The sequence below is a fragment of the Populus nigra genome, chromosome 6 (assembly GCF_951802175.1).
Source record: "Populus nigra chromosome 6, ddPopNigr1.1, whole genome shotgun sequence".
Lineage (NCBI taxonomy): Eukaryota > Viridiplantae > Streptophyta > Magnoliopsida > Malpighiales > Salicaceae > Populus > Populus nigra.
In genome coordinates this window covers 5,866,546-5,881,274 of record NC_084857.1, presented here as the reverse complement: position 1 = coordinate 5,881,274, position 14,729 = coordinate 5,866,546, and the positions used below count along the sequence as shown (strand labels likewise).

Below are 14,729 nucleotides of genomic sequence, written 5' to 3'. Positions count from 1 at the left end.
TTTCTTAACTAATTAATGAATTGATGCCAAACTAAGTAATGCTTTCTGCCTGAATATGCCCATGCAGTTAGGCACTTGTTTCATGGAAAATAGTTCTTTTTAAATTTTTTTGTGTTTATTTATTGTTAGAAAAGTTGGTAAATAAAAAATATTTTTCAGTCAAGAAAAATTTAGCTTGGTTTCCGGAATTTTTTTTTTTATTTTGAACAGAAAACACTTTCTAGAAGTTGTGAAAAATTTAAAAATGTCATGTTATTTGTTGATTATATCAAATTTGATTCTCAAACTTTTGATTGCTATATATTTTATTTTGAATATTTTTTTTTCAATTTTATCCCTTAGAATTTGATTTTTATATCAACTTTGGTCCTTATTTTTATGATTGTTATTTACTTTTCTCTTATCATTTTCTTAATTAAATTTTTTTATCTATCAGATTTGGTCTTTATTCTTTTGATTGTTTTTTATTTTATATGAAATAATTTATAAAATTGTATTTTTTTTAATTTCATCATTTTTTAATATTTTTATCTATTATATTTGATCTCTATTATTTTAATTGTTATTTATTTTATTTGAGATAATTTATGAAATTAGATTTTTTTTCAATTTTATTCTTATTCAAATTTTTAATTCGTAAGATTTGTTCCTTATTATTTTAATAAATTTTAAATTTTTTTTAAAAATTTGATACTACCAAATATCAGAAAATAATTTATTTTCCAAGAAAACCATTTTCTAAAAAGAAACTACTTTCCAGCAAACAAACATGATTTTAATTATTTATTTTGTTATCTTAATCATTTTAGAAATTATATTTTATATTATTACGTTAGTGTATAAAAAGATTAATAAAAAATATTGAATCATTATATTTTATTTAATAACTAAAAAACTATTTTATTATTAATAATATAACTTTGCCATTGATAACTATCTTCCTTTTCCTTTTCAATCCCAGACAAGCCCTTAAAAAATAATTAAAACCATTATGTTCTCTTTTAATTTTTATTATTTTCCCTTTTAATCTCTAGCCAGTATAGTTTTGAAACCCGATCCAGCCTGGCAAATCAACCCAAACCGGGTCCAAGTAAAAAAAACCATGAATTTATTCTAGTGAAATCTGATTGACCCGGGTAAACTCAACTGAGACCCAACCAAACTAGTAGAAGAAAGAATGCCACAATAATTGATTTAAAAAAAAACGTCAAACGCCTTTCATAGCAATCCATAGAATGAGCTATGGAAAGAAAGAATTCAATTCCCATCCCTTCACTTCAAAGCGGGAGCTATACTCCCGACCTCTCTCCATTACCAAAGAGAAGAGAAGATAAAGAATGAAGCCGGATCATCTATTTCTTCTGGCTCCATCTATGGCTTATGGATCTTGGGGATGGTTTTCAATGGGCAACCCTGGAAGCGAAGAGATTTAGAGGAGAAAGCTTACTTGTCAAAAACAGACTTAGAGGCTTATTCAAAGTTGCAAGCTAATCCACTTCCTTTATCAATTACGGGGAAGTCGTTTTAGGCTCTAAAGCTAACCTATACCTTTCACTAAGTCGCTCTCTCTGCAAATCCTATTCCTAAACCTTACTCTTTCTCTCTCTCTATACATCGTCTATCACTTTATTTCTCCACACAGTAAAAAATAAATATAGGAAAAATAAGTGAAATTGGAGGGCTAATATCAGCAATACAACCTCTTTTTCCTTTTCTCAATCAAATATTTTGTGTTTTTGGTGGTGGGATTCATGGAAAATTTATGGAAATAGGTTTGTCTGCTGGGTTTTTGAAATTGGAAGTGGATTTTTTTATTGGTTTTTTAATAAGAGGTATTTGTGAGGAATTGATGAAAATATTTTTGTTATTTTTGGGTTGAATTCATGATCCAATCATTAGACTGTATCGACCATCAGGCCAGATTTAAAAACTATACTAGCAAGCCTAGACCATCATTTTTTCTTCATTTTCCATTTCAGTGGGATGGAAATAGCTGCAACATCATCATAAGGAGAACAATTTTATCTTGTTTAGGTTGTGCTACTGTAATAACTTCAACCCAAATATTCTTGTTTTCAAAACCATAAAAAAATCTCAAATTGATTTTCACGGGTTATTATTAACCCTAACAAATTGATTTCCACATGTAAATTGAAAGAAGAATTAGATCGTTTGCATTCTGTGACTGCTTCTGCGTTTGAAGCAGACCACAAAAATAAACAGTTTGGTTATCGTTAAACACGAATTACTGTTTGTGAGACCCATTACTATTTAACGCCTCAACCACAGGTTAGCAAAAAGCACCTTCAAGCTGCTGGTTGACAGATGATGGTGAGGAATGGGCTAGTTAACCAATGCTGCCTCCTCTCCTCTGTTCGTTTTGCTTGCTGGATTCTCTCCTCCTCTGCTTCTCTCTCTGGTCTGGGGGACACAGTTGAAGACGATGATGTCAAAATCCCCAACCAAACAACCCTTGACGAAAAAAGTTGCAGCAGTCTCCACTCTCCACTTGACCACTCCCTTCCCTACAACTAGAGGCAAATTCATTCATCTCATTTTCCTTCCATTTCCCTCTTCTCATTTCCGTTACTTTCCTTTCTTCTCTTCACTCTCAATCTCCTTAAAGTTCATCTCCTGAATGTCTTGAAGATATGGTTGATCTTGAAGATATGGTTGATCTTCAAGATAGTATTTATCAAGATAATGTCTATCTTGCAGATACATTCAAATATTGTGTTGCCATATCAATACATGTAAATCTCTAGAAATTAGGCAGTAATTGTGTTCTGAAAGGAGTCAGCTAATGTTGCTGATTCTCCTCCTTAATTGTAGGTCTTCTTACTGTATATATTCTTCCGCTAGCAATAGAATAAGACAGGGGAATTCAGTATTTTGTTCTTCTTAATTTCTGCTTTATGTTTTCTACATGGTATCAGAGCGAATACTGATCCTTGTTTTCTAAAAACACTCAATCATCATGAGTGGAGAAATTCCCTCCAGCATATTCAAAAGTTCAACATCAAAAACAATGTATGAACACGACTCATCATCACCTTATTTCTTGAATTCTTCTGATAATCCAGGAGCAGTTCTTGTTTCTTGTCTTTTGAAAGGAGACAATTATCCAACATGGAGACGTGCTATGATGAATGCTCTACGAGCCAAAAACAAGTTGAGCTTTGTTGATGGCTCTTTACTCAAACCAAAGGAGGATAACAAAGAAATTCAGGCCTGGGAAAAATGCAACTCAATGGTAATCTCTTGGATTTTTAACGCGTTAGCTTCAGATTTGCATGACAGTGTTGCCTATGTGGATTCAACATATGAAATGTGGGGAGAATTGCAGGAACGTTTCTCTCAAGGAAATGTTCCACGTATTCATGAATTAAAAAGAGAGATTTGTTTGGCACAACAAAAGGATCTTACTGTAGCAGTCTACTACACCAAACTAAAGGGTCTTTGGGATGAGTTGTCAGCCTACTCTACTGTCCCTTTATGCTCATGTGGTGCTGGAAAAGAAATCTGGGCAGAGAGGGAAACAGAAAAAGTTCATCAGTTTCTCATGGGATTGAATGATCAATATGGAATCATTCGGTCCCAAATACTAAACATGGAACCCTTTCCTTCAATTAACAAGGCTTATGCATTTGTAACCAAAGAAGAGAAGCAACTGGCCATTGCCTCAATTGGTCGTGATCAGCCGACAGAGGCAGCAGCGTTTATTGTCAAACCTTTCAGATTTCCAGCAAGGGATTTTGCAGGAGAACAACAAAGAGGAGAGACAAGCAAATTCAAATGTTCATATTGTGATAAACCTGGGCATTCCAAAGACAAATGTTTTAAGCTTGTTGGATATCCTTCAGGTTGGCAAAGCAGAGCAAAGACTTCAAATTTTACGAGACAGAACAAAAACTTCAAAAGGGAACCAGAACATATTTCATCCAACAATGCCATTGCAGGGTCAAGTCAGCCTACGGGTAAAGGTTTTAATCTCACTCAAGAACAGTATGAACAGCTCATGTCCTTACTACCCTCTACTAATCAGAATATAGCAAACTTTGTCGGTAAGGTCACTCACTCATCTGATACTACAGATTGGATTCTAGATAGTGGTGCCTCTGAACATCTCACATGTGATGCACTTGCTGTCTCTAATACAAAAATACCTTCTCATTATTTGCCTGTTAAACTACCGAATGGAACATCAGTTCCTGTGCATTTTGTTGGTCAGATCCAACTGTCAAACATGACTTTAAATCATGTTCTTTATATACCATCTTTCAAATGTAATCTTCTTTCAATAAGCAGGTTGACAAAAGCACTACAATGTTCAGTCACATTTTTTCCATCTTTTTGTGTCTTACAGGACCTCAAATCGAAGAAACTGATTGGAATGGGTGAATTACGTGATGGCTTATACTACTTTCATGGGCTGCATTTACCTTTTGTCGCAGCAGCATCACTTCCTTCTTCTTCCAACTTGTGGCATGAGCGGTTAGGACATATCTCATTTGATCAATTATCCTTAATTCCAGAATTATCTAGTGTGTCTTTTAAAAATTCAAACAATTGTTGTGATGTGTGTCATCGAGCTAAACAAACTCGAAATGTTTTTCCCTTAAGCAATAATAAATCTGATTTTCCTTTTGATATGGTCCATTGCGACATTTGGGGACCATATAAAACACCATCTACGTCAGGTGCTCATTATTTTCTTACCATTGTAGATGATTGTTCTAGATGCACCTGGGTTTATCTTCTCAAACACAAGTCAGAAGCACAAAAATATTTTATTCAATTTCATGCTATGGTTAATACTCAATTTAATCGGAGTATCAAAATAGTTAGGAGTGATAACGGTTTGGAATTTACTGCTGGTCATATGTTCAAATTCTTCTCTCAAAATGGTTTTTCACACCAAACGTCTTGTGTTGATACTCCACAACAAAATGGAATAGTAGAGCGGAAGCATCGTCACCTGTTAGAGGTTGCTCGTGCTCTACGATTCCAAGCCAATTTACCAATCAAATTTTGGGGTGAATGTGTCCTGACTGCAGCTTACTTGATAAATTATACTCCCACTCCTAAATTGTCTGGCAAAAGTCCTTATGAGATACTGTTTTCAAAACCCCCATCTTACTCACATTTACGTGTTTTTGGCTGTTTATGTTATGTGCATGATAAAAATCGATCTAATGATAAATTTGCTCCCCGATCTAAGACTTGTGTTTTCATCGGTTATCCTATGGGGAAAAAGGGATACAAAGTATGTGACATGGAATCACATAAAATTTTTACATCCCGCGATGTTGTTTTCTATGAAAACAAATTCCCTTTTTAGTCTCATAATCCTTCAAAGGAATCAAATGTAGTTGTTCCTCTGCCTATTTTTGACTCTTTGGAGACATTAGACACCATGTTCCCGGATCATAGTCCACAAATTCAAACTTCTCCAGATAATCTGGATGCTGAAACTGCACTGCCTACTGTCATTAATTCTGATCATCAGGTTGTTCCCTTGAACACTTCACGTTCTCAAAGACCTCGGCGAGTTCCTTCTCATCTTGATGATTATGTGTGGCAGCTTCCTGGAATAGATAAGTCATCACAACCCACATCTAATACAGTTTCTTCAGGTACTCTTTATCCCATATCATGTCATTTGTCTTATGCTCGTTTTGCTCCATCTCATCAAATGTTCCTAGCTAATATTTCTGTTGTGAGTGAACCTAAAACCTTTTCCCAAGCTGTAACAGACCGACAATGGTGTGAAGCGATGAAACAAGAAATTTTTGCGCTAGAGCAGAATGCAACTTGGAGTTTAGTATCATTACCTTCAGAGAAGAAACCAGTAGGTTCTCGTTGGATATACAAACTAAAATACAAGTCAGATGGTTCCATTGAACGCTATAAAGCTCGTTTAGTAGCTCAAGGATATACACAGATTGAAGGATTGGATTATACTGAAACTTTTGCACCGGTTGCAAAATTAACCACTGTCAGATGTTTGTTGGCTGTTGCTGCTGCTAAGAATTGGGAATTACATCAACTAGATGTAAACAATGCATTCCTTCATGGGGAATTACATGAAGAAGTCTATATGATTCCTCCCCCAGGCTATCTGCCATCAGGTGATAATCGGGTATGCAAGCTGCATAAATCATTATATGGACTAAAGCAGGCTCCTCGTCAATGGTTCGAAAAGTTCTCCTTGTCCTTAAGAAAATTTGGATTCACACAATCCTCCAATGATCATTCACTTTTTACTCTGATTAAAGGTACATCTTTCCTTGCTCTCCTTGTCTATGTAGATGACATGGTTATTGCTGGAAATGATTTTTTGCAGATTCAGAAACTCAAGCATTATCTCAGTACATGCTTCTCCATCAAAGACCTCGGCACACTTAAGTATTTTCTTGGCTTAGAGTTGGCTCGTTCTCCTCAAGGAATATCTCTCTGCCAACGCAAATATACTCTTGATTTATTAAAAGAAACTGGTATGGCTGGCAGTAAGCCAGCTGCTTTTCCCATTCCTCAACAGCACCGACTGTCTTCAGACTGTGGAGAACCTTTACAAGATCCAAGTCAATATCGTCGCTTGATTGGACGTCTTATTTATCTTACAATTTCTCGACCAGATATCACTTATGCAGTGCAACTTCTCAGTCAATTCATGCAAAAACCATGCCAGCCACATCTTGATGCTGCCTATTATGTTCTTCGTTACTTGAAGAGTTCTCCTGGTCAAGGCCTTTTCTTTCCATCAAACAGTGATTTTCAGATCAAAGCTTATTGTGATGCCGACTGGGCAAGCTGTCCCATGACTAGACGATCAGTTACTGGTTATTACATTTTCCTTGGTGATGCTCCTATATCGTGGAAGTCCAAGAAACAACCCACAGTATCACGTTCCTCTGCTGAATCAGAATATCGCTCTATGGCTGCCACCACTAGTGAACTGATATGGTTACATAGTCTACTTGCTGATCTTTCTGTGCCTCATTCTCAACCAATGTCTTTACACTGCGATAATCAGTCCGCTTTACACATTGCTGCTAATCCTGTGTTTCATGAGCGCACTAAACACATCGAGATCGACTGCCACTTCATTCGTGAGCACTTACAATCTGGCATCATTGCTACACAATATGTTTCAACGCACTTTCAATTAGCAGATATCTTAACTAAAGCGTTGGGACGTGATCGATTTCACTTTCTTCTTCGCAAGTTGGGCATTCAGAATCTTCATGCTCCACCTTGAGGGGGGATCTTGAAGATATGGTTGATCTTGAAGATATGGTTGATCTTCAAGATAGTATTTATCAAGATAATGTCTATCTTGCAGATACATTCAAATATTGTGTTGCCATATCAATACATGTAAATCTCTAGAAATTAGGCAGTAATTGTGTTCTGAAAGGAGTCAGCTAATGTTGCTGATTCTCCTCCTTAATTGTAGGTCTTCTTACTGTATATATTTTTCCGCTAGCAATAGAATAAGACAGGGGAATTCAGTATTTTGTTCTTCTTAATTTCTGCTTTATGTTTTCTACAGAATGCATAACTACACCGACAGTTTGTCCTCCCTTTATCCCCTCAAAAAACTGGAGGATCCATCTACCACAACCCCGTTTTCATCTGTAAAGGAACCCAACTATCCGTCCCCAGTCATGGCTCTGCTTCGCTTGGACCTTCAAACGGGAATGGTGCTGCCGTTCATGACTGGAAAGTGAGGTGTTGGTATCGAAAACATTGATGTTGCCACCCTGGGAAATCTCTGTGTTGATATTGTTCTTAATGTTCCAAAATTGCCCCCTCGTTCTCGTGAGGCTCGTTTTGCTTATATGTAAAAGCTGTCCATATCCCTACCTCTCACTTTTGATCCGATAATATTTTAGCTGATCTTATTGCATCAAAGTCTCTAATTCTGGGTGGATGGATTTTATATATGATAAAATTAAAGATAGTTCGATAAAATAATTAAAAATATTTTAAATAAAATATTATTTATTTTATGATATAATAATAATAATTTATGTTTATAATATTAAAATTAAAAATCTTCAAAATATATATATATATATATATATATTAATATTAGTTATTTTATAATCTCAATTTTAAAATTTTTTTTAACTAAATATATTAAATAATTTTTTTTTAATTTTAATTTTAACCATAAATTTAATTAAGAATATATAACAAATCATCCACAGTTAAAAATAATTTTTATAACACAACTTTTTTCACCAGAGTCCTGAAAACTACCGCAAACTGCCACAGTAGCAAACACAAATCAAGTCGAAAAGGTTCTCTTTCACGTTTGAAATTCCTTTCCGCTTCTCTCAAATGGGTTTATGTTAGTTTCCTTAGACCCGCCGAGAATCTCAAGAAATACTGGTCATGGGCTCTCGTTACTGGATCCACTGATGGCATTGGCAAAGGATTCGCTTACCAAATGGCTTGAAAGGGTCTCAATCTATTGCCGGGGTTTACATGGTTTGAACTTAGTTGTATGGATACGTTACTCAGATGTGTGGTGGTGAGTGGCTGATTAATGAGGGAAAATAGGCGTGGAGCAGTGGAGAGGAACAATGGTGGCTGAAAGGCTGTCCTGCAGTGATTTGGGTGTTGTTTTGGTGGTGGGTGATTACCGAAGAAGGGGAAGATTGCATGGGAAAACGGTGGGTTTCAGGTGGTGCTTTGATTTGTCATGGTCGTGATTTGAGATGGAGATGTCTGGGTGACACTGCTAGTGAATCTTGCCTTTTCCCTCATAACTTATATGATCAGTTCTAGTGTTTTTTTTTTGCCTCCTGTACGGAGTGTTGTTTCTGCTATTTCATTCTAGTAGCATGGCGACCTATAATCTTTTGGAGCCTGAGTTGAAGATGAAATATTTATTTGTTTTTGTTTTTTGTGTTTTAAAATTTATTTTTTTATTATATTAATATATTGATATTAAAAGTAATTTTTTAAAATAAAAAATATTTTAAAACATAATTATTACCATAATATTAAATAAACTTGAAATAGATTTGGAGTTAAGGAACATTGTTATTTCACCGAGATTGAAGAAAGAAATTTTAAAATGTTATTTGTTGATGATTTTTATATATTCTATATTTTGATTTTTTTAAATTTTAATTTAAAGATTAAATTAATTTAGAAGTTATAATTTTTAAAAGAATAAAAAAGAAAAAAAAAGTAGCAACCAATTAAAATATCGTTTATCTCTGTAATTCAACTATGTATTTTATAAAATCTGATTTTTTTTAAAAAAATATTTTTTAATGTTATATAATTTTTAATGTTATTTAAAAATAAAATTTAAAAAATTAATAAAAATATTATTTTAATATATTTAGAAAAACAATTTAAAAATGAATCACTAAAATCGCTAGCTAAGTGTAATTAACCAAGTAAAAAAGAAAGAAAGAAAGAAAGAAAGAAAGAAAGAGAAGGCACAAATATGCCGCTTATCGTAGAACTTATCGGTTCAACTACATAAGAACAAATGCACAGTGGGCCATCAGAGTTGTTGGCCGTGTCTCCTACTTCAAATCTTCAAAATGCTCGCGAAGGCTTTAACCACAGAAACAAGGCCTATTGGGCTAACAGAGTTTTTGGCGCAGGTTGGAATAGAAATCGAGTCGCGTCTACAACTATCATAAGATTCAACCACGTGGACACACGAAATCTTCACACAGACGCAAAGCTTCCTGGACCCACCGCACCGAAAAAATATCACAGGAGAAAGAAAAGAGAAGAAAAATCAGATTCACAAAGCGAACTTTCCTTGTTCCTTGCAAGGCTCACCGATTCAGTTACAGAGCCTGTCACGCCGAGAATTTCTGTTTACTTTTCTCTCTTAATTCACCACGTGTTCGACCGTATAACTGGACTCAAGAATAATCATTGGTCTAAACTCATTTCCCTCTCTTTTCGTGTAACAACAACAGAGAGAGAGAGAGAGAGAGTGATCAAAGCTAGTAGCTAATAATCATGGATTCACTTACCTCAGTTTCTCCTTCTATGGTTCTCCCTCTCCCTCTACGGCGTCGTCGAGTCTTAAATTCATCATCTTTCTCCGCTAATAATCGCCGTCTTCCTCCTCCTCGGATTTCTTCCTTTTCCTCTGCATCGCACCCTCTCGATTTTTCTAGAAGAAGTAGTAGATCAAGGAGACGAGTCTCTTGTAGATTAGCGAGCGGTAGTGGAGATGGAGATCGAGATGCAAAAGAAGAAGACAACAGCAACGATGATGAAAGTGAGGAAGTGGAGAGAGCGCTTCATTTAGACGGCACAATTCCAGGGACTTCAAATGAGTTTGTGAAGCAGGTTTCGTCTCGTGCTTATGATATGCGCAGACATCTTCAACAGAGTTTTGATAGTAGCAGTTATGATGGTAGTCACCTTACTAATGACCCCCTTCTTCTTACATTTCTTTTTATTTGCTGTGTAATTCTTGCCTTTTCCATATTCTGTCAACAAAATTGATTCTAGGTTGCCGAGATTTTTCCCGTGCCTTTTGCTTTCACTTCTGTTCTGGTGCATGTTAATGGGTCAATTTCGACTGCATGCATGTGTTCTTCATTAGTGTGTTTAAGTGTTTTAGACTCGAATTAAGCATTACATCACAACCTTTTGGATTCTGCTGCTCATATTAATTCCTCTGTTTATTGAATCATAGATATTTTTTTTCTCGCGAGATATATGATGTTTTTGTTCTTGTACTACAACCGTGCCTAAATCCAAAACTAGTTGGGGTTTTGTTCTTGTGAAGTAAATAAATCGATAACTTTGACAAATTTGCAGGTATTTATGTGACCTTTTTCTTATTCATTTACATTGAATGAAATAATGTATTTTCTACTTACCAAACTTGCGATCTGAGGGAGGTGCTTTGATCTCTCCTTCTTCCTTTTTTGTGGGAGAATTGTTTCTGCTTTGCTGGTGAATGATTCAACTCAATCTTGAGTAGTTGCCTACCTGTATACGAAAGAGTTGCAATTGAAAATAAATCCTCTAGGTTGTGGCACTGATTAGTGATCATTCTTCTTTGACCTCGAGCCATGGTGTTTACGAGTTAATTGGTTCAGCAGCTTTTTGCAGTTATCTTTTTTATCACTTTACAAAAATGAAGAAAATTTGAAAAAATCGTCTGCCCAAACTTCTTAGTGGCTTAATTGATGCCATCAGCTTAATTAATGATGCTATCTGGTGATCTGCAGATCTAAACTGGAGTGTTAGCTTATATAATCAGCTTAATCAATAATTCTTCTTTTGAGATAGTATTTCTTTCACGTTCTTGAATTAGTAGAATAAGACAAGTGGTTATGTTTTATGGGCATTGACCATGAAATTGATGTTCAAGGTTTTCAATTTAAGAAAACATTTTAAACACATGCTGGTGCTGGACTTCACTACATATTTTTTAGCATTATTATTACATTTAAGATACACAGTGAAATTGGCATTCCCTGAAGCATGCTAGATTAATTGCCAATTTGTCTTCCTTTCATTCTTAGCGTTGCCTTGAGTATTAGTCTTTGTTCCTAGTACATAGTTCTTAGTGTTTGTAATTATTTGCTGTTTAAAAGTCTGACCCCCTGTTGGACGTGTTTGAAAGTCAAATTATGTAGCATGTACTGGTGACAGATTTTTTACTAGTTAGTTCTGTAGGTATTCAACATCTTTTGTTGGATATGTTTTGCACTTGCAGAAAAGTACTGGTTTCATCAATGTCTGATATTCTTTGCTTTAATTTGGGTATTTCATGTATTCAGCTATATGGGATGCTCATTAATGTCTGAACTCTGAAGGTTGTTTCGTGGATACATGATTAGTTTTATCTTATGATTGAATATTTTAGAGTCATAAATCCCTCATTAAGAGTTGAACCCTTGACCACCTGCTGTACAGAGGAGGTCACTACCAGTTGGACCAAAGGCTAGTTGGTAGTAAATCTGCAGTTGTATTGATGTCTGAAGTCTTTGTTGGCTTTTTCACCAAGTTTCACCAAATCTCTTCCTTTTCATTCTTATTCAGTGCTGGATGCCAATCCATGGAGAGAAACCTCGAAGCCTGTGTATGTACTTACTCAAAGAGAAAACCAGTTGTGCACGATGAAAACTCGAAGAAATCGCAGGTTTAAGTTGTTTTGGTGCGTTGTATTCTTTTGAGTAACTATTAGTATTGTCAAAGCCCAAGCTCAGGTTTTGCTTTTGAACCAGTGAAGTTGAGAAGGAGCTTGGGCTACTGTTTTCCAAAGGAGGAAAGTGGAGGTCTGAAATAGGAAGTCAGACTAAACAGTCAAGAAGAGGAACAAAGTTCCAGATGCTTGTGGAGGATGTCAGGGAGGGAGTGCTTGTAAGTGTTAGTGTACTTGTTAAATTTTCTGCAAAACTAATAGAATGCTTGAGCAAGATTAGCACTTGGTGTTGCCTGCATGCATTTCTTTTATAACTGCTAGTATCACTGAACATCTTAGGAGTCCAAACTCTATAGGTAACCGAATAAAAATGCCTATTGGTTTCTGTCATGAGGTATGTGATTTCTAATTATTCCTCACATGTCCATTTTTCAAACTTTGAGTGTCCAGTCACAAGTTACGATAAAAAGTATCTAGTCCTCACTTCTATCCCCCAAGATGCACTGGAAACTAGGATGCCTTGCATGCCACTTTTGTATGAATTGTCAAAGCAGGTCTCCCTTTTTATTTTATTTTATTAAGACCCCATTGAATCTCTGGTTGTTTGTCTAATATGCAAACTCTTCACTCTTGCTGCAGGTTTTTGAAGATGAAAATGAAGCTGTAAGATATTGTGATTTACTTCAGGGAGGAGGTAAAGGTTGTGAAGGTGTTGCAGAAATCGAAGCCTCGTCAGTAAGAGTCTTGAGCAAACTCTTAACCCACCAGCTGTCGTTGCAACTTATTGAATGTAGATCTGTAATGATTTTCCCAACTTTTCCCGCAGGTTTTTGATCTATGTCAGAAAATGAGGGCCCTTGCTGTTCTATTCCGGCGGGGTAGGACACCACCTCTACCTCAAAGCCTTGAGCTTAACTTGAGGGCTCGTAAGCGGTCCCTTGAAGACCAAGAGGACTTGGTGTGAAGCTCAAGTGGTTTGGCGCGTGTGATTGGGATCTTATGTTAGGGAACCTGAAGATTGGAAGTAAATATTGTATTGCTCATCAATGCCAGCAATTTATATACAGGAACATGGTTTACGTGTTCTCATTTTTTTTTCTTTTTTTTTTTCAATGGTCACGATAATATAGAAATGCCTTTCGACATGGAAGTTGAAATGGAAAACGCATCCGTATTTAGTTGATATCTTTGTGAGTTGTGCTAGCGTGTGTTCATACACACACGGAAATGGAATATTTAAACGTGGCATGGAATCTTACGAATCGAAGTTGCTAGGCAATGCTTTCCTTCCTTTTTGGAGGCAAGTTGGTAACAATAGGGACGGGTCAGAAAAGTGGACTGGTATGGCAATTACATCGCACTTTCTGTAGAGCGTAAATATATCGATCGTTGTTAAATGCTGCCGCTCTCCTCTCTTTGCCTGCTCGAGAATAATTACAATTCGCTAGAAATTAATAATCTTTTTTGGAACTTTTTATGAAGGAAAAAGAAGAAGAAGATAGAACTGGAGTTTGACGAGTTGCATGAACTATTCAATGCACAAGTAGAATCCTAATAATTCATCTCGGCTGATTCTCGTTTCTTAAGATTGCATTTTCGGCTTCCCAGCTGTTATGATTGCCGCTGTTGTCTTATCTTATCTTATCTAGCATTAATGTACCAAAACTTGTTTTAATTTGCTTTTGCTTTCAGTGGTGAGTGTATCACATCCAATTTTTCACACGGGTGAGGAAAAATACTGGCTCAACCCCAAAATCTACGATTAATTATTGGTAAAATACCAGTTAAAAATGGTTGCATATCCACACGGCTAGATCTCTGGGAACCGACGTGGCCGCTCAACAGTTATACAACCTGGTTTGGTCTCTGATCTAGTTTAAGGTTGATGTCAGGTTATGTAAGTCAATTTAAAATAACACTAGTTTTTTTAAAAAAACATTAAAACCATACTATTTTGAAATAAAAAGTTTTATTTTTAAAAAATTAATTTAAGTTTCAACTCAAGTTTTGACCATGTTAATTAAATTTAGCAGGTTAACTATCAATCCATTTTGACATGAACTTTAACATGTGCTATGTCTTGAGTCATGGATCTACTTTATAAATTATCAAAAAAAAAAAAAAAATTGTACAAAAAATTATCAACTCAGTAGGAAGATGTAATAACATTAGCCATACACCCTAGCTATCAAGATTCTGTTTATTTTTATGATGTAATGTTTTATTTTAATTATAAATTTAAAAATATTTAATTAATTAATATATACCATAACTTTACATAAATTTCAATGAAAATTCTTTCATGAAATTTTGGTTTAAAAAATTATAACACACACACTAAGAAATTATATCATATTATGACAATAATTATTTTTTAAAATGTTTTTATTTAAAAATATATTAAAATAATTTTTTTTATTTTAAAATTTTAATTTTTAACATTAGCATATTAAAATAATCTAAAATAAAAAAAAAATTTAAAAAAAAAATTTCTATTTTAATAAAAAAACAATCGGATTGTAAAGCTATTAAAATCCACAGCCATACGAGAGTGTATAAAATGAAGAGATGATTG

At 35.0% G+C, this 14,729-nt stretch overlaps 1 protein-coding gene across 1 annotated transcript; it reads left to right on the top strand.

The window, feature by feature from the left end:
• Window positions 1-9,710: 9,710 nt before the first annotated feature.
• Window positions 9,711-13,253, top strand: LOC133696096 (uncharacterized). The gene is made up of 5 exons (XM_062118139.1): window positions 9,711-10,408; window positions 12,052-12,151; window positions 12,237-12,372; window positions 12,794-12,889; window positions 12,981-13,253. Exons 1-5 carry the CDS (start codon window positions 10,006-10,008, stop codon window positions 13,116-13,118), a joined length of 873 nt encoding a protein of 290 aa, XP_061974123.1. The 5' UTR covers window positions 9,711-10,005; the 3' UTR covers window positions 13,119-13,253.
• Window positions 13,254-14,729: the final 1,476 nt, after the last annotated feature.